Source organism: Myodes glareolus, chromosome 5, assembly GCF_982192425.1.
Source record: "Myodes glareolus chromosome 5, mMyoGla1.1, whole genome shotgun sequence".
NCBI classification, from domain to species: domain Eukaryota; kingdom Metazoa; phylum Chordata; class Mammalia; order Rodentia; family Cricetidae; genus Myodes; species Myodes glareolus.
Window position 1 is genome coordinate 92,140,763 of NC_142030.1, and position 27,507 is coordinate 92,168,269.

At 53.1% G+C, this 27,507-nt stretch overlaps 2 protein-coding genes across 6 annotated transcripts; one reads left to right on the forward strand and one right to left on the reverse strand.

Moving 5' to 3' along the window:
* Positions 1-621: 621 nt before the first annotated feature.
* Positions 622-20,223, reverse strand: Slc45a3 (solute carrier family 45 member 3). 5 transcript variants are annotated; one of them, XM_048430700.3, is made up of 6 exons: positions 20,108-20,191; positions 19,235-19,360; positions 6,453-6,842; positions 5,029-5,817; positions 4,224-4,489; positions 622-2,229 (listed from the first exon to the last, which is right to left on the reverse strand). In XM_048430700.3, exons 3-6 carry the CDS (start codon positions 6,622-6,624, stop codon positions 1,789-1,791), a joined length of 1,668 nt encoding a protein of 555 aa, XP_048286657.1. In that variant the 5' UTR covers positions 6,625-6,842; positions 19,235-19,360; positions 20,108-20,191; the 3' UTR covers positions 622-1,788. The 5 variants fall into 5 exon arrangements, with proteins under 5 accessions (XP_048286657.1, XP_048286656.1, XP_048286655.1 ...); XM_048430699.3 differs by lacking the exon at positions 19,235-19,360 and having other exon boundaries at positions 20,131-20,223; XM_048430698.3 differs by lacking the exon at positions 19,235-19,360 and having other exon boundaries at positions 20,108-20,211.
* On the forward strand, positions 10,378-27,104 carry LOC125398129 (uncharacterized). The gene is made up of 6 exons (XM_087906656.1): positions 10,378-10,442; positions 13,350-13,457; positions 18,492-18,585; positions 19,443-20,203; positions 25,960-26,118; positions 26,415-27,104. The coding sequence occupies exons 1-4, from the start codon at positions 10,378-10,380 to the stop codon at positions 20,193-20,195; spliced, it is 1,020 nt and encodes a 339-aa protein (XP_087762782.1). The 3' UTR covers positions 20,196-20,203; positions 25,960-26,118; positions 26,415-27,104.
* Positions 27,105-27,507: the final 403 nt, after the last annotated feature.

Here is a 27,507-nt window from a genome sequence, read left to right on the forward strand (position 1 = left end):
CCACATGTGTATGTCAGTGTAGAGGGGAAGCCTGAGGGGTGTCAGATCCCCTGGAACTGGAGTTTACAGGCAGTTTTGACCTGCCTGATATAGGTGCTGGGAATTGAACTTGGGTTCTCTGCAAGAACAATATGTTCTTATATGTGCTCTTAACCACCAAGCTATCTTTTCTCCAGCCCCATAGAAAACGTCTTCAGAAGTCCACTTGAGCCCTTTTGTAGATATTAATGTATTGACCACTCTAGAGTGTAGGGGGCAGGAAGGCCAGTCAGGATTGGAATGCTCAGGGAGAAAGCAAGGCAGGAAGGACTGAACTTGACCAGAGGCCGAAAAGAATGTGATGTGAATGTTGCTGCACCCTGCTGCTGAAATCCGGCCTCCATGTGCCAGCTACACTCTAGTGTCCTGGGAATGCTTCATCTTCTGTGACTCTTTTGAGAAAGAAAAGTGTACCTTGATGCACTTAAGACTTCTGCATCCCAGTCACCAGGGTGATGGTCCATGGCGCCATCTGCTGGCTACAAATGGAACTGAAGCTGCCAAAGCTGAGTCCCCAGGAACCAAATCAGGCTGATTTTAGCATGGACCCTTCTCACCCAAAAAAGACAAACACGCACCAAGTAAACATATAAGAAGCTTTTAATTTCGTCACCATAAACATTATACTCTGATTTCTCACATACAGTATAAAATATTTACTCTGCTAAATAAATAAGACACAACATTATTGCAATCAGCACTGAAAATCCACCCCCTAGACGAGAGCTCCTCGGCTCTGGCAGGGAGTACTCCTGAGTTTGTGTGAGATTCCCCAGGCTGTGACAGATACGCCCCCGGGGCTGCAGAGGCAGAGGCCTTAGGAACCACACTTGTGCTTCGGGTTCAAGAAGTCCCACATTGAGGTCATGGAGCCAGTGGACAGGGTTGGAAGGGCAATTGCGTCATGGGTTCAGTCCTGGGTGGGGGGCAGCAGGGGAACCAAGCTGGGGCGAGAGAAAAGTGGGACTTGGCATGTTGTGAAGAACCTTTCCCTCAACTCGAGTGGGGACATCTCAGTAAGGGTGAACAGGACTGCCCAAGGGACTGGGCTAGGCAGTTTGGGGGAACATATCTATCACCCTAGAAGAGGAGTCTGGCAGTATCGGCTATTTTAGGAGAACCAATCCTTGGGGATCCCACCCTACTCAACTCCTAGGCACACAAAATGGGAATGAATTTTACTTCTAATTGTTAAATAAATAAATTAAATATTTAAAGGCCTGTGCCTCCCTGACGGCAACACAAGGGCCAACACAAGGGCCAACAAGCTGAGCCATTTCCCGGAACAGGTGGGGCGGGAGACTCAGCAGAAAAGCGGTGCTGTGAACCACGGGGTCTCATCATGCCTCTTGGGGCTCCTCCTTCCTCCTTCCATCCTGTCGAACCCTACGGAGGAAAGGCCCATGCAAGAGCAACAGGGGCAGAATCTGGACAAGAGACTTAAGAGGGAAGTTCATTCAGGTCCCTAAATCCTTCCGTGGTGACTCAAGCCGGAGGTTAGCCGTTAACTCTGAGCCTTGGTAATGCACTGGTACAAACCTGCACTTGTACCCCTGGAACTTCAGTCGGATACCCATGTGAGACGCGGCCAGTGGGCCAGCTTCTATCTGTGCAACTACACACCTCACAGCCTTAGGGGGGCAGCAGAGAGCTACACCACCTAGGCAACAACAGACCTGGAAAGGCCAGCTTAGCAGCCCTCCAGGCCAAGACTCCTGAGGCAGACCCTTCCTCGATGCCTTACAGCATCTACACAGAGTATTTGGACAAGTCATTCTTGTCAAACACTACCTGTGTGGCAAAGTAAATGGCGACCAGACCCAAGCCTGCAGCTGACACCATATAGGCAGTGACAGAGTGACTCAGCTGGACAATGGAGCCCATGAACAGGGATGGAGCCACCTGGGACAGCAGGAAGGCACTGTCCAGGATGGCGAGGTCCAGGCAAATGCCCCGTCCAGTAACAACCTTGGCCTCGGGTGGCTCACCCACCACCACTCGCATGGAGACATCGCAGGCGGAGGCCCCGCAGAGTGCAGGTGGAGGCCCCAGGATGCTGCCGCTGCTGCCGGGGCTCACGTGTCCATTGGGGAAGGGAGCTCCTGGCTTAGGGCCTGACAAGAAGCTGGCTGTCTGGCTGTCCTCACCGCTACCACCTCCAGCGTCCCCTCGGTATTTGGGCAGGAACACCTGAGAGTGGGGGGGGGCAAAAAGGAAACAAAGACAGGTGTGGATCCAGGTGCAGGGATCCCCTGATATCCCCAGATATGAGGAGAGTTCCTCACTGCCTCTGACTCAGGGGCTCTAAGAAACCAGGTAACTGGCCTTCAAAAAAAAAAAAAAATCCGAAAACTGGGAGACCCTACTTGCTGTGGATCCAAACAGAAACCCGGAATTGGAAGCCTGAAGTCTTCTCTAGCTTTTCTTAGAATAGGTAAGAAGACAACAAACTCAGATCTGCAGGTTGAGAGAAGCACAGAACTCTCTAGAAAAGACAGAATGGGACAGACAGAAGCGAGATACAGAGAAACAAAACCCAAAGGAGGCACTCCTAAAGTCCCCAGTCCCACACAAGGGCTACCTCGACCCCCTGTACACCCCTTCTTCTACTGGGCCATAGATGTCTTCACTGTCTTGTCTCTCCTCTAGGGTCCAGGCTCTGGTTGGAGATACTGCCCAAGGTGAGGGCATCACTGTCTTGGCCTTTGACCAAAGAGAGCCCAGAAATTGGGCCTTGCAGAAGAGAGAGGCAGCAGGAAGGCCATTTTAGTGACCTACACAGCCCAGCTGCCTGACCCCACCAACCCTAGGCCCCAATGACCTGGGGCCTCCTACTGCAGGACAAGATGAGGTCTTATCCCACGGGGGGTCTTCGTGTCAGCAGAGTCGGGCACCGAAGGAGCTGCCTGCACCAGAGAACTGGGAGCTGGCGGCCAAGGCTGGAGAGGCTCACGACTTATCAACCTATCCCATAGCTCAGAGAGTGGTAAAGGACAGACAGACAGGATGCAGGACCAAGCCTGTCTTTAGCTGCTGCTGGAGTCAGACCTCTACAGACCCTGTCTTCAAGCCTGGTCTTTGGACAGCAGCTTTTTTGTTTTTGTTTTTTTGAGCTAGGCTTTCTCTGTGTAGCTTTGGTGCCTGTCCTGGAACTCGCTCTGTACACCAGGCTGGCCTCAAACTCACAGAGAGCTCCCCTGCCTCTGCCTCCAGAGAGCTGGGATTAAAGGCATGCGTCACCACCACCCAGGGGACAGCAGCTTTTAGAGCCCAGCCCAGAGCTCCAAGAGAGCCTGCGGCCCAAGGGACCGGGTTTCCACTCCCAGCCCACCTCTCCACACCTCTGCAAATTACTGTGATGTAAACTGGTTGTGGCCAGGGCCATGTCCTCACTAACTCTGAAAACTACGTGGGAGGCCTGTAGCCTCTCCCCTAAGCTACAGCAACTTGTGCTCCTTAGGGTAGAGTTCTGAATCCAGGTCTTTAAACTCAGTTTGAGGACAGGGCAGGGGTCAAGGTGAACGTGCTGTTTAGGTCAGGAGACCTCCCACAGAAGGGGCCTTCTGCAGGGGCTGGTGGAACAAGGAGCCAGGTTCTCAGTTTATTGCTTAGGCAAACAAAGTCAGTATGTCAGGATCAGATATGCACTGAGGGGACTGAGAGAGGGGATGGAGGCAGAGGGGGAAAACAGGAGAGGCGGTGGGGGGAGTGGGGGACAGAGACACAGAATTAGAAGGGAAACCAGAAAGAGGGGCAAGAAGCCTTCTCGGTCCTGCAGCAAGCAAGATACAGATTGATCCAATTCCTCTCTGAAAGAATAGCCAAGGCCAGGCTATTCCCATGCCATCTGCTGCAGCCACACGCCAGGGACCCACACCCTACCTCTGGATACAGTAATACAGCCCGGAGTGGAGGGCTTCCGTTGTGTGCTTAGTCTCCAGGACTCCCAGCGACCGACTCCGCACTTCCTGCAATCATCCACTCAAGTGCTCTCTAGTTCTAAAGCCAGGAAGTCATTCCTAGATGTAGTCATTCCTAATCTACACCTCTCCAGCAGCTGGAGCCTCTGGCCCCAGCTGTCCTCTCTGGTCAGAGAAAGCCAAGCCTCTTCTAACATCTCTGGTCAGACACCCCATTCAGAACGGCTCAGCCCACCCCACCCTGTGCCTGGCCAATGGGAATACCTGTTTCTCGCGATGGTAGAGGGAGGCCAGCGTGTAAGGCAGGATCTGCAAGGCCGAGAAGGTGAAGCCGGTGAGGGCAGCCGAGGCTGTTACCACGACCACGCTGTGTGACAGGCATGTGGCACCAGCAGCCAGAGGAAAGGTCATCACACTAGCCAGATAGACTGCCCGGGTGCCAAACCGCTGTACCAGCCTGTCCATGACCAGGGAGAAGAAGAGGGAGATGGCGCACTGCAGGAAGAGCCCCAGGCTGCCCATTCGGATGCCTGGGGGTAGGGAAGAAGTGGGGTAAGGACCCTACAAAAGTCTGGGGGAGCCAGAGACTAGTGGCCATGGGCACCTGCTGCCCAGGGCCCTCCCTGCCTGCCCACAACAATAGGATCCAGATTGTGACCAGTGAATGTGGCCAGAGCTGTCAGATAAGGGCAAAGGAAGATACACTAAGGAAGAGGTACAAGCTGTGTAAAGGAGAAGGGCTGAGGAGCACAAGATGGCCCCACATTGGCTCTAAGACAGCTCTGTGGGATGCTTGAATTAGAAGGCATGGTGAGTTCCTGGGAAAGTAAGCAGGGAGCAGAAGGCCCGGTGGAAATGGAGCCACACAGACTCGGACGCCCTGACGAGACCACAAGGATAGTGGCCACATCCATGAGCACATAGATGAATCCTTTATCTTTCACTGACAGGGAGCTGGGGCCCAGGGTATTGTCACCAGGCAGGGCCCAGGCTGTGAGCACCTCCCAACCCCAGCCTGTCCTCTGCAGGGCAGCACCCACAGCAGCCTCCCCTGGTGCCAAAGGCTTACCTTCATCATAGTGTCTCCGGGCCTCAGTGCCTGGCTCGGCTCTGGGTACGCCCTGGTACAGCCCCTCTCCCACAAAGTCTGTGTAGAACAGTGTGAAAGTCATGAGTGCCATCCAGCTGCACAGCTCAGCCACGAAGAGCCGGCGCAGGGTGCGAGGCATGCGGCAGCAGAGCTGGTGCAGCCGGGGAAACAGGGCACCCAGATTCCGGAAAGCCAGGCCGACACGGCACGGGCAGCGGCGGCGGGGTGACACGGAGGGAACCAACAGCCCTTCTGCTGGCTCGGGTGGGCCCAGGACTGCCTCCTCAGCCACAAACAGAGTGGCTGCCATGCAGGCGAGAAAGATGAGGCTGAGGAGGCCAAAGAGGCATTCCTCCTGAGTGCCCAGGTAGGGGGCCAGCGCACTGGTGTCCCAGTCAATGGCAGGTAAGAGGTAGCCTAGGCAGCCCCCGAGGCTGATCATGAAGGCATAGACAGAGAAGGCTTGACGGCAGTGGTCTGGGTCCCGGAAGAGGTCAGAGAGCAAGGCCTCTAGCGGAGTGAAGCACACCTGGCCGCAGAAGTCCAGCAGCCCCACTCCCAAGATCAGCAGGGCCAACTCCAGGGGCCTGGCATCCGGACATAGCAGCCCTGCCAGCCAGCCAGCCCTTGGGATGAGAAAGAGGCTTAGCAAGACACCCAGGGACAGAGCCCAGATGAAGGGCCTCCGGCGGCCATAGCGCCCACGCCACTGGTCACTGGCTGAGCCGAGGAGTGGAACAGAGACCAGGCCCAGCACTGGGCCAATGCCTGCAAGGACAAATAGCACAGATCAGTGGTCGGGACAAGGGGGACAAGGGGGAAAAGGTCTAGCTCCTTGGCATGACATGTCACACTCAGGCAAGACCCACACTTGGCGTTGGCAGGGTCTCTGCTCCTCTCAGTAAGGTGTATTATAGACACCTTGTTTTCAGGTGAGGAAACTGTGGCAGGCATGTAACACCTGAGAGGCAACATCACGGGTCTGCTGCAGGTTAGAAGCAGGGCAGAACCCAGAGCCTGCACCCCTGCATCCTCACAAGGCATCCTCTCTGGAAGGAGGGAAGCCACAAGAGTAAGCACCTGTTGTTTGTGGCTCTTGCCGAGCTTGTTCACAGCATCAGAAGCCCACTCCACCTGTCCTGTGCCCGGGAAGGAGAATCTTGACTGGGAAACCATGGTGAAGTCCCAGTTCTACCGAGCAACGGGCACACCAGCTAGGCTAAAGAAGACAGACCTAGTCTCCCCTAAGCTTCCCTTTCCTTGTGTGTTAAGTGGATTGTCCCCAAGGGCTGGTGTAAACGGGAGCAGGCAATGCCTCCCACCCCCTCCCAGGCAGGAGATCTGCTGCCTATGGTCCAGATGTATGTACTATAACAGACGAAAAGGAAGGCGGAGAGACTCACCCAACACCATGGTCATGAACTTCTCCTCTACCCCTACTTCCAGCAGAAGGGGCGGCACATAGGTAATGCCAGCAGCCAGGCACACCTCCAGGCCAAAGGTCAGCAGGTTGACCAGCAGGAGCTGGGCTTTCCGATGCCGTAGCAGGCGGCTGGCCCACAGCCTCTGGATCATGATGGACAGAGCAGTTAGGGCTTCAGGGGCCGTTCACATCCTCCACAGCTGCTTTGGCTCAGCCCTGCCATGGCGTCTCCTCGCTACCACCAACTTCCTAGGGTTCAGCCAGACTCCCATTTCCGTCAGCCCTTTGGTACCCGCGCAGCATTTCATCCCACGCTAAACACGTGTCATCATGCAGTGCCTTGATGGGGGCATATCTCATCAGTCAGATCCTAGAAGGGCAAGACAATCACAGTCACATGAAATGTTGGGACCCGGGCACCAGATCTGCAGCGTTTGCTTCACATTCTCTGAAGCCTGCTCCTTTGCAGGCCAGTGAGGTAGCCCTCCGCTCAGCTACCCCCGACCCAGTCACTCTGTCAGGAAAGCCATGTTAATACTAGTCTAGCATTGCTAGAAGAGAAAATGACATTTGAACGCCAGCACGCCAAGGCCAAGCAGATGTCATTTCCTCTTTTTTGAAGCATCTCCACAATTGCCCTTTTTGGAGAAACTCAGGACTGGCTCTCAAGGTGGCGGACACCCTCTGCCGGGCCCAACTCATTTGCTTTTCTCTCCAACTTCCCAAGATGGGGCCACTCAATTTTTGTTAAATGTGACAGTTCTGGAGCTGAGAGGTGGTTCGGCCAAGTGTCTACTGTGCAAACATGAGGCGCTGAGTTGAGATTCCCAGCAGGTTTTTAGCTGGACACGGTAATGTACATCTGTAACCCTCAGGCTGGGAGGTAGAAACAGGACGATCCCAGGGTCATCCAGCTGAGTCAGTGACCCCCAGCTCCAGTGAAGACCTGGTCCCAGAAAATAACTCGGAGAGCAATAGGAGAGGACATTTGATTATCAATCTCTGGCCTTTGCACACACCGATACACATGCACATGAACACATACCACACACACACACAAATACTTTGAGACGAGGGCGGGGGGTGGAGGCTCAGTTGGCAAAGTGCCTGATACAAAAACATAAAGATCTAAATTCCGATCTCCAGCACCATATAAGAGCCAGTGTGGCCTCACTTGTCTACAGTCCCAGTGCTGGGGTGGAGCCTGGCTGGCAGCTCTAACTCATCGACCAGACAGCCTAGCCAATCTGTGAGCTCCAGGTTCAATGACAGATCCTGTCTCAAAAAAAAAAAAAAAAAAAAAAAAAAGTAGAGCGTCAAGGAAGACATCCACTAGCTAACCTCTGGCCTCCACTCACACAAACAAGAACACACAGCACACACATAATTAAGCTCGTGTAACCTGTTAAAAAGCAAAACGATAAAGTGGGGCTTCCTCTTCTCTGCCCCAAGGCCCTGAGCCATGCATGTCACACTGTAACCCCCATGCCCCAGGCCAGAGACATGAGGGAAGAAGAGGACAGTTCCTTATGTGGGGCTTCAACCTGTCACTGAGACGCAGAGTTCCTCATGGTGAACGTGAGCTCGAGTTCATTGTTCCCAGGAGGTGGGGGACAGTGCAATCCATACATGACTGCCCAACTGTCCCAACCAGCTAGGACCGCTCCTAAACTGCAGCCTCACAGCACAGGATCCTAGATCTCAGCCCTATGTGTTGATTGGTAGCATCTGAGATGATGCCGATGAGCCCCGAGCTAGTGGGACGCCATCGCTTCCTAGCTGACCTCTGGCCTCCATTCACAGTCCCTCTGTAGTTACTGGGTTCACTGAGTGAGTAACTGCCAGGTCTTGCTTCCCAACAGGCACAACTGCTGCCTGCTACGCAAACTATGAAAGAAGGGCACGGTGAGTAAGTAGTCCTACATACAGTTCCATCTCTTGGAATACTGAAGCAGGAGGATCATCAATTTGAGGCCAGCCTGAACTACATAGTGAGCCCCAATATTAAAGAAGGGGTTGCGTGCAACTTAGAGGTAGAGAAACTGTCTGACATGTGCAAAGCCTTGGGTTCAACCCTGCAGCAGCGCCACACACCCACGCATATACACACGCGTGCGTGCACGCACGCGCGCGCGCACACACACACAAGCAAATGGTTTTTAAAGATTGAAAGGGGAAATTTCAAATAAGCAACAAAATGTACTAAAAGACGGGGGGAGGGGGGCAGGCCCTGGTGAGAAAAGCTAAGAGCCTGCCAACCTCCATTTACCCCAACAGAGGAAGAGGAAACAAAACTTGCCACTATACCCCACTGGGACACACCTTTCCACTCCTCACCAGTCAACCCTATAAATGTTGCTGAAGAGAGGCTGCAGCTCCCTCCACACATCCCCTCTGCCAACAACCAGCTCCTGATAAAAGGCACTCCTTTTATCTTCTCCACTAACACCAGGCTCCGTGCCCCCACCCCAGGGGACCCTGTGAGTGAAAAAGCTTGCAGTAGGTGCTGAGCTGTGCCTCGGAGACCAGACACCATCTAACTGAGGAAGGTCTGTCTACTCCACACTGGCCCCCTGGAGTTCAGCGGCTGGAAAACCAGGAAATACAGAACTTGAGATAATCTGGGCAACCTGGCAGCTCCCTCCCCAAAGTCCCTACACGTTGGTTGGTAAGGGTTTATGAAAGGTTTACAGTAAGGTTTATGAGAGGGCAGCATGAAAAAGGAAGATAAAATACTGACCCACACAGTCCCGAAGCGGAAGCAGCGACCGTCATCGGTGTTAGCTGGGCTACTTGGGTTCAACTTGACCCCTGCCCTTTCCCTAGTGATACAGAGGGAAAGTTCTCCAGCCCAGAGAGGCAGGTTCTGGGGTAAAAGACTTCTAGCCATTCTACTCCCCACCCTCGCTCGGCCTGGGAGGGACTGGGCACTCTCCTGCACTGGGTTTAAGAGACCAGGTCCTCCTTGAGCAAACAGAGACTTTGCCAGACCCAACCTCACCCATAAACCTGCCCTTATTCTCCAAGTCCTGCTTTCTCCATTAGTCAGGTCACTCCACCTGCCTTCCTTCCCGTAAGGCAGTTCTCCCTCAGTCCCCTGGGCACTTCTGGGAGTGGGAGTGGGGAGTTCTTAGGCCACCGGAAAAATAGAAACACAAGCATTCCCCCATCCTCCTGCAGTCCGGGCAGCTTCTGAGCTAGGGTGCTTCTCTGCACCCCACTGAGATTCTCTACCTGGTATCTGGGGTCCGGCCAGGGGCTCACACAATTAATTCATGGACATGAGTGGGGTATAAGGCAGACAGGCTCCCAGGCCTCTGTACTTTGGTTGCTGAGTCTGCCCTCCCTCTTTTTATACCTTCTCTGCTCTGGAAGGAGAAACACTCTTGATGGCCCAACTTTTCTGAGTCCAGAATTATCCAAGGAATTCTAAGCCCCCCAAAGTCCTACTTTCTTACCTCATTGCCCCACCCTCCTCAACTGCCGCCCTGATACGGGTCTGCCAACCCTATTGTAGGCCCCCATGCCCTGACTCCAGCTGACACAATTACCCACAGGTCCCTCTGCCCCGGGTACCGAGACAGAAACCCAGTACCATTCTGGCGGCAGCACCAGAGTGTGCTCTCATCAAAGCTGGGAAGGGACAGATCACAGTTGCCCCTTTCAGTCCGGGCTCCCTCATCCTCCTGGGTTAAGGAACACCGGCAGGGTGACAGGGTCTAACTCTCCCCCATTTTCTTCTCATCAGAGACTTTCAGATTCAGGTGCTTTCCCCACAACTTCTGCAGAAGCTTGGTCTGCCAAACAGGAGATCAACCCGCAGAGCCAGCTGCTCACCTGGAGAGGGGGTGGCAGGAAGAGGAAGGTGGAGGAAGGCTGACCAGGTCAGGGGAGGAAGGATAAGCATGAGCAGCCTCGCGGTGCGGGTGCGGATGTTCCTCTCACGCTTCACACTTCGCCCTCCTCCTCTGTGGGTCTTCATGGCCAGACAGCGAGACAGCCAGGAGAAACCACTAGGACCCTTCATGAAGCTTTCCCTAAGCCATTCTCCCTCATCCCTATAGGGATCAGAATTAAAGCCTATAAAGGCGGCATGGGGGTGTCAGTGAACCTGGACTCCTTAACAATTCTATGAACCTCAAGATGCAGCACCAAGCCCCAGGGCAGGCAACTCTTTGACACACGTCCCAGCAAGACTAGGGACCTGAGAAATGTGTGTGCAAAGGGATGAACAGATTCAGCAGAGGTGTGGGTAAGGATGGAAAACCTAGTCTTCCTCCCAAACACACCTATAACATGCCCAGCCACAAACCCAGTGAGGGCTAAGACAGATAGATCCTGCTGGCCCAGAATGCCTCCACTTCACCCCCAGCAGGCAGCCTAGGGAAGCGAAACTGAGTCACAGGAACAAACTTGGCCTGAACTTTGTCCAAAACTCAAAAGGCAGAGTGGAGGCCAGCACAGGAAAGTGACCCAAGTGAGCCCTGTCCTTCAAGGCTCCATAGGGGAAGGGCGGATCAGAGGCGACATAAAGAGGCCTTTGAGGGCTTTCAAAGGGGCTCCTGCCACCCCGCACGGCTGAGGTGGCCTGGCGGAGCAGATACCCTCTGCTGACAGAGGCCACAGCCAGCAGAGTCTGAGACAGGCCCCGCCCCGCCACTGTCACACAGAAATTCTATGGCCTCTTTATGCATGCCGGAGTCCCCACACCCCGCCCAGGCACATCAAACAGCCTCGGCCCTCACACTGACCCTGCAGGCTCTGCGACCCTGTGTCCTCCCCTTCACACTCACAAAGAGGGCTGCTTTCTCACAGACGGGGTCCGCTGGAGACTCAGAACACACTTCTCTAGCTGGCACCACAACCCACCGTCCTTCCCGGAGAGAGAAACCTGGTAGGGACTGTCTCGCACCAGGCACAGCCAAAGGAAGGGGCTGAGCACCCCAGTTCAACTTCTCTGGCCCGCTTCAGGCAAGGCCAGAGGGAAAGGAGGTAGGGACCCCTGCTCCTCCACAGTGGACGGGATTCAGTGCTTTGTTCCACACTGAGCAGACCCTTGAGGCTGGCAGCAAGAAGATGACCCTCTGGGGTCTGACTGTTTCCCAGCGCAACACCCCTACTGCCCATACCCTTGCCTCAGTCCCAGGAGACCAATGTCCTGAGCCTTGCCTAGTAAAACTTGGTACACAGCACCAAGTACAGCTGTATCCTCATGGTAGCTTCATAAGGAAACTTAGAGACACCTTGAGGCACCGAGCTTGCTTTTTAGAGCCCTTTCTTACAGACCTCACGCAGGTGCTGTGGAAATGTCTACCTGGGCTGCTGGGACGGGGATGCAGCGTAGAACCACTGAGCCCCCATACCTCCCAGCCTACCACTGGTCTTTGGCTTTCTGGGACCCGCTATTTCCAAACGGGGAGGGTCTGTTTATCCCTTGTCCCTCCCACTCAAGAAAAACTCCACAGTGACTACTCAAGCAGCAGAACCTCACAGGCATCCAAGGACCCCCTTCACAAGACAACCTCGCCACTCTGAGGGCACCCTAACAAAGAACAAGGGCTGGGCAGAGGGAAGGGGGACCCGGCCCCACCCCAGGCAGGTTCCCCAGCTCCTGCCTCCCCCGTGGCTGGGAGGCCAGGGATTTAGAGTTCACCCTGCTGAGCTGCCTTTTCTTCCTTCAGACTAGAAGCCTTCTGCTCAGCAGCTTGTCAGAGAGAGTGAGGGGCTGCAGGCCAGGACACAAAGGGGGATTAGGGAGAAACCTCTGGGCCTGCGGAGTAATCCATCAAACTCTCCCCCGCTGCCAGCTCTGGCCCCTTCCCACTCAGTTCCCCTTCCAGCTGCTGCTGGCCCCCCACCTCCTCCTGCTCCGGAGTCCTGTCACAACCAGGCAGCAAAGAGAATCCCAGGCCCTGGGGGGGCAGCGGGGGCACACCAGAGACACTGGGAAAAGGGCAACGGCTCCCTCCCCCCACTCCCTCGAAATGTGTGAAAACCCAACAGGTGGCAGTAGCTTGGAGGAAAGTGGCCTTTGTTGCGGTGTCTAAGAGCCCAGCGCAGCTTCGGAAGGAAACAAATGCTAGAGCCTGGGGGAAGGGGAGGGAAAGGGGTAACAAGCCCGTCCCTGGAGGCCGCGCTGATCTCCCCTCCCCTCCCCTCCCCTCTCCAATCTAGTGACAAGGACTCTGGGGCTGGCCTGAACCTCACCTTGGCCAGCAGACAGTCCTGGCCAGCCCAGGCTGAGGCTGCAGTACCCTTAGGTCTCCTGGGCGGCCCTGGTGACAGTCAGCACACACGTGCGTTTGTTTCCAGGCTACATCGCTGACAACAGCTGCCACCCACGGTCACACTGTATGTGTTCTCCATACCAGGACAAGCAGTAATCTTCTACCAGAAGGAACCCTCTTCCATCCCTGGGGCTCTCCTGCACCCTGGTAGGTTCCACAGTAACCCAGCTTTTGGGGGATGCCAGTTTCTGCCTGCTTGTAACTTGACCTTCTGACCCTTAGTTTCCACATCTATAGTTCGTAATTGCAGTTAGCCCGTGTGACTGCTGGCTACATGCACGCCAGCCCCACTTCCAATCAGCTTACTCCGCCAGCTAGCTACTGGGTGATTAGGGGTGCAACTAGCATGCCCGTTTCACAGAAGGAACTTCATGCCGCTGACTTCAGGCTGCAGGGATGGCTCAGGGATAGGGTGCTAGCATGCAGAATGTTCCGGAGTTCCAGCCTGAGCACCATGAAACCCAAAACTTACAAGCCAACTACTTCGAAGTCATGTGAGAAAAAGGCTAAGAAGGGCCTTCGGTGGAGGGAACCTGGGAGGGGCTTTCTCATGACCTAACATAGCGGTTGAAAAGATCCATTCTCCTCAGCTTCCCCTCTTCCCCCATCTACAAGGCCTCTCACCAGATCCCAGAAGCCCCCAGTGGCAAGAGGAATGCCAAGAATGTAAACGCCTTCCCAGGTGCTGGCCCCAACAGGTGAGGCGAGGTCAGTGCCACAGATCTGCTGCGGAGGGAAGGCTGTCCCATGGTTACCAAACAGTTGTTTCCATCTACAGGGACAATGATGACAATAGCTAACCCGACCAACTGCCCAGCGGACATTGAGTACATGCCAGGACCGTGGTAGATCTCTTAATAAAGGTCTACCATACAGACTTGCTATTTCATATTCCTATTTCCCAAGAAGCAAACTTCAGTTTCAGAGAACCTCCAAGGTTGGAAAACCTAAAACCAGGAAATCTGCAACCATTCAAAACATTCAGGAAGACACTTTGAACGGCGAGCCAGAAAGATGTAGTCCTGTTTCAGCACCACTGATAGCTGTGTAACCCAGGAAAGTCATTTCACCGCCCTAGGACTCAGTTTCCATACCTGTAAAACAAGAGAGCTAATCTGTTAGCCTCCAGTGCACAGTGAGGTGACCTAGCACCTGTCCTGAGACTCGGGTAGGGTGATCTCATGGGCAGGTGTCCCCTGACAAGGCTACAGGGCATCAGGGAGGGGCTGGTCACAGTCGGTCTTCCACGAGTCAGGGGGATGAGGTGAAGAGCTCCCCAGCAGCACTTACCCCATGAGGCCCGTCCACACACAGCTCAGATCCCAGCACTATGCCAAGGTCAGAAGTCACCTGAAACGCAGCCGAGTAAGCAGGGCACCGGGACAGAACTGCCCTTTTTGCTCCTCTCTCCTGGAACTGGACTCTGTTCCTGGCAGAAATCAGTAACTAAATTCTTTCTGTTCTTGGTCCACAATAAAAGCAGAGTGCTAAAAAGTCCTGAAGTCCTCTACAGAGGAGGAAGAGAACCAAGGGAGTAACGGGGGTCTCGGCACAGTCTCCAGGCCACTCAGAAGTTCCCTCCCACTCTTTCAGAGCCTCTGCAAAGTGAAACTTCAACAGCCTTTCTCTCAGTGAACTTGACACCTGTCCGTCAGTCAGGCCAGACTGGGCAGCTCTTCCCATGGTGCACACAGCCAATCGGAGTCCTCTCCCTTAGCCTGGCCTCTTTCTAGAGGTGAGGAACACAAGAAAGAGGCCAGGGCTGAGCATCTGAGCCAAATTCAGGGCTGAGGAGAGCCCTGGGCAGAGTGCTCTGGATGCCCTACCTCCAGGATCGTAAGTAAGTCTGGTGACCTCTCTCTACCCTGACATACTCAGGTCTGTGATCAGTCTATCTGTAACGAGAGGGATCTAGGGCAGTCAGTTCTGTGGAAGTGTAGTCTCAGAGACAAGGGACACACCCATAATCCTAGCATTAGCGAGGCTGAGACAAGAGGACTGCGTGTTTGTGAACAGCCTGGGCTACATGGCAAGACCCTGTTTCAAAAGAGATAACAAAAAATAGCCAGGTATGGTGATACGCATTCTTAGTCCCCGCAGAGGCAGAGGAATCTCCATGAGTGTGAGGTCAGCCAGGTCTTCATGGTGCGTTCTAGGCCAGCCAGGGCTACACAGTGAGATCGTGTCTCAAAAACAAAGCACCCTGAGGATCTAGTTCAGCGGGGACAGCTTACATAGCTTATAGTTGATCCCAGGCCCGGAAAAAACAGTCACGCAGGTGAACAAGGTTAAAAACAGATCCCAAAAGGGAACATTAGGAAGCTGGTTTACCCACCCTTGGAGGAAGTACACCTCAACATGCAACCTAAGGACCCCTAAAGAAATGTCAAAGAGAGTGGTTGTGGCATGCACCTTTAACCCCACACTCGGGAGGTAGAGACAGGTGGATTTCTGTGAGTTCGAAGCCATCCTACACACACAGTAGTTCCAGGACAGTGAGGGCTACACAGAGAAATCTGATGTCAAGGAGAAAAAAAAAAAGAAATGTCTAAGAGCCCTAAAACACGCCCATCAGTAGTCACAGAGCCGAGTTCTTTACCATCCCCCCACACCAGTGAAAGTGATGGAGGCACAGAAATAATTGATTATAGCTCTACTTAGCAGGACAGAGAAAGCTGATGAAAAGCAATCCGTGCGCAGCTCAGGTGGTGTAAGTGCTAAGGCACAGGCCAGCGAGTAGGGGGCACGGCAGTGTCGGAGTCAGAGCTTCCTGGAGGAAGTGGACCTGTGGCTGAGTCACAGAAGGTAAGCAGGTGCTGCACACAAAGGGCACAGAGCCCCTGGAGCCTGGGATTTCCAAACACAGCCAGCCCTCCTCCTGGCCCCTCTCCAGTGTGGTATACAGGAAAGAACATGAGAACCACGCCACACCACTGGGTTCTGATCTCAGATCCGGCTCTCAGATCGGTGTGTCCTAGATGGTCACACCTCCTTGGGCCCAAGGCAGAGGAATTCACTGGCACTTAGCTGGTTTTTGCTTTTAGCTGTTTCCCCTTTCTGAGCAGCCTCTGCCCATCACCTGAACCCTCCAGCTCAAGTCCTACACCTAATCCTCCAGGAACCCCTGAACCCCAAGATGTTATGTACTTTCTCTCCCCCAACTCTTTGCCACAACTAAGACACGAGTCTGGATTCTGCATTTGGTCCGCCAGAAGTCTCTGGCTTGCCGGCACCTTTCCCATGGCACCCACCCTGTGGAGTCCAGACAGCAAGAAGCAGAGCACAGCCCAGGCACTGGGGGTCCAGAGGGCAGACCAAGACAGGAATCTTTTGGCTGGATGAGGGAGCCTAAGAGTGAGCCAGGGCACTCTCGGGCATCTGGGTGCACAGATCTCCAGCAACAGGAGCTGAGAATCTACATGGCTATACCCCTACAGTGATAAAGTGCTCCTAGCTTGGCTATTATTTGCTAGCTCCAAGTACACTTGTGATTAGATACTTGGGGGTGCTGACGGCCCTCTAGGGAGAGGAACTGCTGTTGGGGGCTGGCTGGCCCTGAGGGTACCCCATCTGGCTGGTCATTTAGCCTGGCCTGGGTCTGATGACCAGTGGCAGCGAGGATAGGAGTTTCTTCCTACCTTCTTCACTCGGGCTTGTCCCAGCGCCCCAGCGAAAGTGATGTCCGGAGTTTGGGGAAGGCGAACAAACATTTTTTTGAGTATCTGGTTTATGTAGATTTTGCTGACATATGTCACATCTAATTCCCACCACAGCCTTGCAGGGTGACTAGAACCTCCACCTAACAGAGAAATCAAGTCAACAGTGTGGGCAGGATCACACCTTCAACCTCGGAATTAACAGGGCTCCCCATTCCAGTCCCTCAGCGGAGGAGGAAGAAACACAGACCCTGTTGCAGAAAATGGAATTAAACAGGTAATTCTGGCCAAAGATCAGGACGCTGATAAGGCTCCATTACTGCCCCTGTTCCCCCTCCCACCCCACCCCCAGGCAACACTCAATACACTAGACAAAGCTCAGTACTCCAGCTCTGTTGCCGGGAGTCAAGTGGCATCAGCATTTGAGATGCTGGGCCTGGCACCAACTGGTCCAGCCTCCACACACACTGTCCAGCAAACAGGGCCACTGGCTTTTCATAGGAAGTTAGGCTGGGAGGACTGCAATCTAACTCTGACAGAATGAAAGCCTAGAAAGCTAGCTAGGCTGGGCTTTCCTCGTGGATACCAGAGTGCAGAGTGAAAGGCCCCAAAGGCTGGAAAGAGAAGACAGACAGGAGTTCTCACTTCAGGGCACCCTCCCCACAGTCTTCCTAAAACATGGAACCTATCTACACAGAAGGCTCTTAACCTTTCAGGGCACGCATTCACTCCCTTACCTCCCAGTGCCCTCCTCCAGACTGAGTACACTCCTGGGAGGGAGGGAGGTAGGCAGTGGTTTCTACACTAATCATAGAACACGTCAGAAAGTACAGAGAGGGCAAGAGCTCTAGATGTCCACCCAGTCTTGGTTTGTTCTTTGCACCGGTCCCAAAACTCAGCTGCAAATGTGCTCCCCATGGCTTATGTATGGTAATATATGGTGACAGTTCCTGGCTAAGAAACCAGTTTCTAAGTTAATCCACCATGATTGCCTGCACACAGCAGCAGCTGACATTTAGCTCCATAAGCAGCAGCCGCTCTGCACAGAGGAGGTTTACCTGTGGCTGTCTCCTTAATCCCGAAATCCTGGAGGGCAGGTCCTCCTATGCTTGCTTTGTGGAGGAGAAAGCACAGTCAGGAGGCCAGCAACTCACTTTGGAGGAAATGGGATCTGAGCCACTTGCTAGGGCCAAGTCCCTTAGTGACTTGAACAAACTTCCCAAAGGGACAGGAGTCTAAAGAAGTCTAAGACAGCAGCTTTTTTAAAAAAAAATATAAAAAGAGCAGGGCCCAAGTTGGGCGTGATGGTATACACCTATAATCCCAGCACTAGAGCGCTCAAGACAGTTGCGAGTTCAAGAGCAGCCTGAGCGCCACAGACACTGTCACAAAAACAGCAGGACCCCCCCTCCCCCAAAGAGTCTCAGACCAGTCGCTGCAGACCATCCAGACACGGGTGATAAATATAACAGTTCAGACTAGCGTGCATTGAGCATTTACTGCATTTTCAGACATAACAAAATGGGTTTGCTTGTTTTGCCGGTGTGTGTGTGTGTGGGGGGGGGTTATTGTTATTTTAATCTCACATAATTCAGGCTGGTCTGGAACTCATTACCTATACACGAGACTGGCCTGGAAGTCCTAATCCTCTTGCTTCTGCCTCCCAAGTGTGCTGAGTTTACAGGTGTAGGCCATCAGGCTGGGCTAAAGACACACAGTTAAATTCTATATATGTTATTTGATGAAGTTATATGTTTAGACTGTGTGTATCTTTTTAGCGCTATTTATGTGCTGTAATTAATTTAAATAACAAAGCCGTACAGAGGGCATGGTCATTATCATCACCGTCCCCATTTCGCAGCAACGTCGAAAAGTTAGCACAACTGGCAGGCTAGTGGAGCGCAGCCGGTGGAGCTGAACGGGGCGATGGAAAAGCCGCCTCTCCGGGCAGTCTGTGTTCTCACACACCTTCCCCCCTCCCCCCCAGTGCTGTAAGGGTCCACTGGTTCCCACTTACTTCCGGTGACCTTGAACCATTCATTCCTCCCCCCCCCACACCTACCGTTCTCTTCCCAGGGCTCTGTTCCAGCTTGGGACCAGTACCCAGAAGCCTGCGGGGCATAGTGGACCACCCAGGGACCTTGTCCAGTTCCTCTTCCAGCTCCTACAGGTTACTCAGAGAACCAGAGGGATGGTGGATTTCACCCTCCACCCAAAAAGTGCGTAGGAAAGCTCAGCTTGGAAAAGACCCTAACTGGGGCCTGTGTGTCCAGAGCTGTGTCGTTATCTTTAGACCCATCCAGTGAGTCAAGCCCCACTCTCTGGGCACTTTTAGTACAGTCTTGCTTCCAGGACAGCCCTGGAGCTGGAGCTGGCGGGAGATAAGGGAGGAATGAGGGGATGAAACTGATCCAACAGAAGGGCCGGAGGCTTCAAACATGTCCCTCTTACTTCCTAGGATTTGGAGCTCTGTGAGGTTCTGAGGTTTCCTGTTCAGCATATAGTTCTTGGGCCCCTCCTCTTCCCAGCTCCATATGTCAACCTGTTCCCCACGCCTTAGGCACGTGGACCCACACCGAAGCTGTCATTCTGGGAAAGGAATTGTGCTTCACGCTTAGGAAACGCCAACAATCTCACCCTCCCTACCGAATAAAGCTTCCAGGAGCCCAGCAAGAGTCATTCTGAACCCCCGTGTCTACGCCACGCCTGGCTGCAAGGCCCCAACTGGGCTATTCAAAGTTCAACTTAGCTGGGATAGGGTCTGTCACAGCTGGATATCAAGTTCTCTCCAAGTACCCACGGGACCAAACTCCTCCTACCTCCAACTCAAGACTCCTGGGGAAAGAGGAAGCACCGGGTACCCCGTGGCCTTGGACGAGTCAAGTGCGTGTCACGAAGGAGTGGGCTGAGTCGTAGGTCAAGGGAGAGAATAGTCACAGGGTTCCCTGGAGGGGAGCGGAGACCAGCGGAGGGCTGAGCCTTCAGGCTCCTGGGGTTTCTCCAACGGGCGTGCTGCCGCCCGCCTAGCGCTTTCTAGAACCGCAGAGTATTCCCCATTCCTACCTGAACCTTGGGACACAGGAGTCACAGACGGCGCTGCTTGCCCCTCCGCAGGAGAATAACCGAGGCAGAGAGGAGGGGCACACAGAATCGCGCGTGTACACATACACTCACCAATCCAGCCTCAACTCCACCAAAGCCTTGCCCCAATTCTACCGCCAAGAAAGTTATGTCCCCCTTCTGTCCCCGACCACGGCGCCCAACCGGAGGCCCCTTCTCGGACTCCCCCTAACTGTGAACTGTGCGCGCCGTGGTGACTCATCTGCCCCTTTCGGGCGAAGCCCAGACAAGGGAAGAAATAAACGCAACTTTCTAAAGAAAACTCTGCAGCAGGAGGCTGCAGCAGGGCCGGCCTGGCCCGGGACTCCACGGCCCCGATCCCGCCCTCCGCGCGCGGCCCCGGACAGCAGGCGCCGCAGCTCAGCGCTCCCTGAGGAAGCGCACTCGGCGCGGACGCGAGCGGGCGCCCGCCCTGGGCACCGGGCCGCCAGGGGCCGCGCCCTCCCCACGAGCCTCCTCTCGCGCAGGGCCGGGACGCCACAGCGCGGCCCCATCCCGCGGGAAGCAGAACGCCACCGCCGAGCGTGGCCACCCGCCCGCTCTTTTCCCACCGGGACCGGCCCCTCCCCTACCTGGCCCGGCGCGCGGCTGTCACCTGGGGCTGGCGCGTGCAAGCTCGGACCCCTGCTTCTCCAACGCGCGCCAGCGGGCGGCTTTTAAATCTCCAGGTTACTCGGTGGGGGGAGAGAGCATGCGCGCTGGGGCTGCCAGGAGGGGGGCGGGGCGAGGCGGGTCGGAGGTGGGGGGTGCTGGGAGGGGATGGAGGGGTGGGGCCGGTCCCCAAGGGAAGAAAGCAGGAGGTGGAAAAGCAGTCTCCTTTCTGGTCGCGGCCGGACGGGCAGCCCCCGCGTGGCTCCTAGACTGCCCTATCATTACCTAGGGCCGTGCACCGCCCCCTCTGCCGCTCGCCACCAAAACATTTTGGTAAAAACTACCCGACTCCACGGGGTACCTCCCCTCCGCTCCCGGGTCAGTCTGCGACCATTACCCGCGCGTGCCATTCTGGACGTCCTGCTGTCCAGGCACAGCAACGACTCGGGTACCCGCCCTGGCCCATGCCTTGCAAGGATCTGTCACATTCTGTGAGTTACTCTCCCTGCTCTCGGAAAGCTAACTCAGTGCCTCTTTCTGCAACTCAAAGACAAACTCCCAATTCTTTTTTTTTTTTCTATTGTGATTATGTACACGGAAGGAGAGGTGATAAATTGCCACCAAAATGTTCCCAGTCAGTGTTTCTAAAAGTCCCTTGACTAGCAGGAAGCCAGTGCAGGTGAGAGACAGATCGCTGCAGTTCTAGCCTGACCTCAGGGTGGAGGATGGGGGCTTTCATCCATGGAATTTTATAAAGAGAAGAGAAATTCATTTAGGCGACTTGTTGATTTCAATATCACAGGCCAGGGATTTCTGTGGATTTTTGTGGTGCACGAGACTCAACTAATTATAAAATATTAGAGGAAAATGTTACATTGATATGTGTTGTGTGTTAGGCTGAGGATTATTTTGATTGTCTCGGTATGAATATGAATAGACCTTTTTTCTTGTCATTTTCTGAGCAAGATATGCAAAACAAGTTCTTACCTGTGTCAGCATTTATATCGTATTAAGTGTGTGTAATCTGTCAATGAGATGAAGTCTTCAGGAAGATATGTGTAGGTTTGTGTTCAAATACACCATCTACACCACGAGATCTTGAGATGGATCGGGTATCTATAGGGTCCTGGAACCATCTGCACTACCAAGTCCCAGGAGATGCTTTTGAAGGGAAGGACCTGGCTGGCCTTAGGTCGAAACTGGCCTCTGTGGTGCTGGATTGCAATGCTAGCCCGGTGTTAACCAGCTGTGCACCACGGGGAAAGTCCTTCCCATGTTCTGAGTTCTGTTAGAAGAGGCAGCTAGTCGGTTGATCCTTAAAGGCACCCCGGGTGGGAGGAAGGGGGCAGAACAGAAAGAGAGATATCAAAGGGAGAAGTGGGGTAGTGGGGAAGAGAGTGTGTGTGCACAGGGGCGAGCAGAGGACAAAAATGTCAAGAGCTTACATTTTGAGTCATTAAGTTCAATTTGAAAACCACCTGGGCATGGCCTCTCTGGGAGCACATGAGCTTCCATCCCTAAGTCAGGACCCTGGCTTTCCAACATTTTTGGCATACTTATTTGTGGCCAGCAGAGAGCCCAGGAGTCCTGGGTCCCTGAGCGAGTGTCCCCTTTGCCCCAGGGTAAAGGGCAGGAGTCAGGGGGAATGCTAGGTCAGGTGGTCAGGTGGAAAATTACAGAGCCCAGAAGAGTGGACAGTGGTATTTTCCAGGCTTGGGAAAGCACAGCGGGAGCAGAGTGTTGTCCTCCTCTGAGGACTGGGAGTGCTCTCTCTTGTCAGTGCTTCCTTCCTTGCTCCAGGGAAGAGGGGGAAGGGCTCCAGAGAGTGAGGGAACAGCTTGGTAGGAGACCCAGCAGCCTGCCGGCCACCTGAACAACTGCCTGAGACTGTTTTCCACAAAGGTGCTTCCTTCCCAAGTCACAGGGAGACTTTAGTGCCTTAGGCCATCCTGCTCTAATATCCCTTCTTCCTTGTGCCGCCTTCTGTCATAATCCTGGTTAACCAATATGCCAGGAACTGTTTCTGAGTGCTTAAGACGACCCAGGCCATGAATATGCCTTAAAGACACTGAGGTAGCTTCTCAGTTTCATTCTTTCCCCCCCAACTCCCTGATCACAGCCTCTGGCTGCAGAAGCCCCTCATCTAGCTCTGCCTGTAACTTCGGAGCGCAGAGGAATTGTCACACCTGTGTTCCTCCCCACCATGCTGCGGCCCTTCTGCACAAATAGCTTCTCTGGGTCTCAGTTCTCCACCGAGTAGGAAAACCACCAGGAGCCTTGCCTTCCTCTCCTGTCCCTCCCCCATTGCTCACATGTGCACACACATGCTAAAACCCTACTCCCTAGTCACTTCCCATTTATAGGAAATGGGGGATGATGTGAGGAATAAGGCCATCCTTGGGGACCTGCTAATAGTCTGGCTGGATATTGGAGAAACCAAAGATGCTGGCAAAATGCATTAGCAGATTCTGCCCCGCCCCCTCCCCATCTTCTCCCCATTATCCTTGGGCTCAGAGCAAGCAGCCTCCTTTCTAGGGAGGTAGATGTCTAGCTGAGAGTGGGCTTTGCAGAAGGCCAAGAAGCCAGGAAGGACCCACAGATCCTTTAATGTCTTCTCCCTGTCTGCACAACCCAAAAGCTTTGGCTATTTTACCACCTCTTTTCTTCTTCTCCTGCCTACCTCCGGGTGAGAGTCAGCAGTCTCTTGAAATCAGAAGGACTAGCAACAGGGTCAAATCCATGCCGGCAAATTGGAAGAAAGAATGGGTCCCCTGGACACAGCAGTTCTATTCCTGGGAGTTTTCTTACGACAAAGTAGCCAGAGATGTGTCTTTCAGAAGCATGTGTCTCATTATTCTTTATAGCTGGGAAAAGCTAGAAACAAAGCCGTAGAACAAGGCCCTGGTTCAGCAAATGATGGTAAATCCACACAATGAAAAGCTCTGCTACTATTAAAAACGATGACAGGCAGGTAGTGGGTGTCTGTAATCACCTCATTCCAGAGGGAAAGCAAGAGGATCATGATTTGAGGCAGCCTGGGCTACAGCAGTGAGATCCATCTCAAAACCCTAAAGAGAAGTACGGCTCAGCGGCAGAAGATGTCTTTAGCATGGTCCTGGGTTTCAGTCTAGTCAGCAAAAAAAAAATCGAATTATGATTGCAATTGGAGAAGGGTTTGTGATGTGTTATCAAGTGAGCGGAGATGGTAACAAAATAGCATGCACAACAAGTTATAGATGTGTGTAAAAAATGATGCCTCGGGCTGGAGAGATGGCTCAGAGGTTAAGAGCACTGGCTGCTCTTCCAGAGGTCCTGAGTTCAATACCCAGCAACCACTTGGTGGCTCACAACCATCTGTAATGAGATCTGGTGCCCTCTTCTGACCTGCAGGCATATATGCAGATAGAACTCTGTATACATAATAAATAAATCTTTAAAAAATTAAAATTACTTAAAAATGATGCCTCTACTCATATAATAGGATTGAGTCTTGAAATGAACAAGGGTGTCAATGGAAAGAGTAGACTTGGAATACAATCTCATTCTCGTAACACACTTCGCTAGTATTAGTGTCTCAGTTTTGATTACTGTGCTGTGGAAAACTGGCCCAACAGTGGACAGGAATTCAGTGTTAGTTTTGTGATCTAGAATTAGTCCAAGGTTTAAAACATGGTTTTAAAGTGAGAGCCTCCAGACCCTCCTGTCTCTTTGCCTACAAATGATTTGGGATTACAGTCATTCACCGCAATGCCTGGCTTTTTTTAAAAACATTTATTGTGTGTGCGTGCATGCATGCGTGTGAGTGTGCGTGTGCGTGTGTGTGTGTAGGTCAGAGGACAACTTGCAGGACTTGGTTCTCTTCTTCCATCATGGGGGTTCTGGGGATCAAACTCAGAGTATTAAGTGTGACAGCAAATGCCTTTATGCTATAGCCATCTTGCTGGCCCAATAAATGCTATTTTTAAATAGCTAAAATGAAATGAAGGAAGGGGAAAGAATGAGAATTGAGTGGTCAGCACTGTAGTTGTCTCTGCCACCTGTGCCCAGTGGGCTAGAGGTGGGCAGGCCAGAAACAGGACAGCCACGGTTGAGCAATACTCCTGACAAAGGCTCTATGGTATGAGGAAGAATACAGGAGGAACCTGGTGGAAAGGGTGAATAAGGAGCAACCTGGAAGATTGCGCAGCCGCAGCTGGGCCAGGCCTGCTGGCGCTGAGCATGCCAAGCTCCAGGATGTTATGGGAGTGAAAGAGTAGGAAATCGAAAGCACTGACAGAACCAGATGGCTCATCTCCCCTCTCCAGCTCAGGGATGCTCCTGGCCTCTGGGTCGCGGGGTCACTGTGCTCCACCCTGACTGCTGTCAGAGGCCAGAGAGCCTTACAGTTGTTGACAAATGAGGTCCTCACCACATAGCTTGGGACACAACAGTCCCGCTCTTCAAGGCGCTTTCTGGGAAAAGCTTCCCTCAGAGAATGTTCTGGAGTCCTTTTATGAGGGACCGGTCTCTTGCATTCAGACTTCCTCGTTGAGGCTATTGCATGACACCACTCCCCACTCCCCCACCCCCACCATCCTCACTGCTTTCCTGACCAGGGAATCTTTGAGAACGAGGTGCCTCCCAGCTGCAGCTTCAACAAGCAGAGGTAAAGCGTCGGGGGTGGGAGCAAACAAATGTAATGGAAGTAATAGAACTGGAATATTAAGCCCATTCCTGCTGCAGGAAGCTCTTGGCTTTGCATGGGCAAAGGCAATATCTAGAAATGGCTTCAGAGGGCAAATTAAGATCAGAGTTATGGGGAGCCAAGCAGAGCAAGCTTCAAAGAGACAGAGAGGGATAGAGAGGATACACACCTAGAGGCAAGGCCCTAATGACTTCAAGTGGGCATTAAGCAAGGTAGGGACAGGGGTGGATGAACTGTTCTCTCTCTCTCTCTCTCTCTCTCTCCCCCCATGTGTTGCAAGTACAGCCTAAGGTGCCTCTTGTAGAAGCCTAAGTAGGAGGCTTCATTGAGGTTTGGTTAGACACCTGATGAAGGTGTATTAAGTCAAGTCTGTGAGATCAACACATAAAAAGTAAAGCCGTCTCCTTCCTCATGGAGGAAAGTGAACCCCATACCTTACTGTAAGTCCCCAATGTCAGTCATTCACCCAGATGTGAATGGGTCCCAATGCCACAGTCCCAGTGCCACGGAGGTGCTGTGTCTTCATGAACACTTGAACACTGAGCTTCCATGAGAGCTCCCGCTGCGTGAGGGGCTGCGTCAAGAGAATGGGGAAGGAGCCAGAGACCACACAGAGCTCTGACAATTCCATTCCCCCAAGGAAATGGAAATCCTTCACCAATGAGTCTGTCACCAGGAGACTGCTACAGTGTAGGAAGTGTGGGCTGTGGGGTCCCACAGAGGAGTGCTACTCAATGGACATTAGAGCAATTATTTTCGGTCCACTAACATCTGTTAAGTAACAAGTAAAAGTCATGCTGTACCTAGGGTTAGGTCACTCAGCCTGTCTGCAAGGGTCAGGTGAAAGCTGCTTTCTTTTTTTTTTTCTTTTTTCTTTTTCCTTCCTTCTTTCTTTCTTTCTTGCTTGCTTTCTTCCTTCCTTCCTTCTTCCTTTCCTTACCTTTCCTTTCCTTTCCTTTCCTTTCCTTTCCTTTCCTTTCTTTTCTTTTTTTCCCTAGGGTTTTTCTGTAGCTTTGGAGCCTGTCCTGGAATTCACTTTGTAAATCATGCTGGCCTCAAATTCACAGAGATTCACCTAGAAGAACACTTTCAAACAAGTTAAACATACTTGGGGTCAAAGCCGTCATACCCATTCTGTCTTTGATACAGAACCCTAAATTGGATACCATGCTGAGATAGAGAACACCTTGGATAGTTCCTGCCCCAGAGAGATAACAGTTGGCCTCAGGATCTGAAAGTGGCACCTAGAGGTGGCTCAGCCGTATGTCTACAACCACAAACTTGGCAGGCTCCGTGCCAAGCCTCAAGGTAAAGATAATCCTGGCTCAGTGGGCCAGTCAGGGAAGTGGGCAGAATGGGGAGGCCCTGGGCTTATAGGATGTTGGAGACAGGACCCGATGGCTGCTTGGTCCTTTGCTGAGCTTCTCAAGACATTCTGGGTTTGGGTCCCATGACAATTTCTACAGGAGGTAGGTGCCACTTTTACAGTGGGGGAAACTGAGGGCAAACAACTTGCCTAAGGTGGTAGAACTGAGGAAAGTGAGAGCCCAGGCAGGCTCCTTCCTCGAGTGTGGCTGGAAAGCCTTGAATGTCTTGTCCTGCAGCGTGGAGTCTGACTCGGATGGCCTCAGTACTAGCTCTGCACCCAGATATGTGACAGCAGCAGCAGGTCCGGACAGAGCCCACACCGGCTGAGGATCACGGAGGGACTCGGTTTGGCTATGTGAGCTATGACTCCAGTCTACAGAGTAGGAAAAGCAGAGGGGTCAAGCAGGGGGTAGGAGGGTACAAGGAGAAGTCCTGGGCCCACGCTGCACAACACAAACAGAAGGATGAAAAGTCACTTACACTAATCAGTGTTTCCATAGCGTTTGCTCAACCAGTGTACTAAGTGGAAGCTGAAAACCAGGAAAACATTGGAACCACGGCGAGAAGGAGGACTGCTTATGGTGTCTGAGCAAGGTATAAAATCTAACCTTGTTCTTGTAAGTGCCTGCTCAACCGAATCCACTGCAAGTTAATCCAAGGGTATCAGGCAGGTGAGATGAACTGGCTCCTTCTTAGGTATCCGAGGATGCTGAGAACTGGGACGGCTAGCAAGGACCCGGAGCTGTGTGTGCTGGGCCCAGAGCTGTGTGAGCTAAGCCTGGAGCTGTGTGAGCTAGACTGGGAATGGCTTTGGTCCTATTCCCTGCTGCAGCTAGTCCTGTGTGACTGAGGGAGCCAGCGGGGCTGATACCAAGTTAAGTGGCAATAAAGTGATTCTCACAGTGCTGACGCAATGCTCAAGATAACGAGTTAGCAAGTCATTAATAACCAGGTTCTGAAGTAGCAGGGTGCACACAGTCTATCCAGCCTCCGGGAAGGAGTAGTAATCTGGGTCCAGGTATCTGGGCAGGGACATGGGCTCCAGACACAGCAGGGCAGAAACCGAAGGGTTCCAGGGCAAAAGAAGGGAGCAGGGACAGTTACTTTAGTTCAGTGGGACGTGGGAAGAGAGATGCCAGACCAGCACATGAGATCACATGGACGAATGTTATGGCAGTCATGGGCAAATGGGCTCACCAGGGGCACTGAGAAGGTGCTGAGACCAGAAGATACACAGCAGACACAGGCTCAGATGTGGGACCGCTGTACCTCCGCCTCCCTCCACACTTCTTCCAGTTGGCTTCTCTCCTACCCCAGCTTAATCTCATA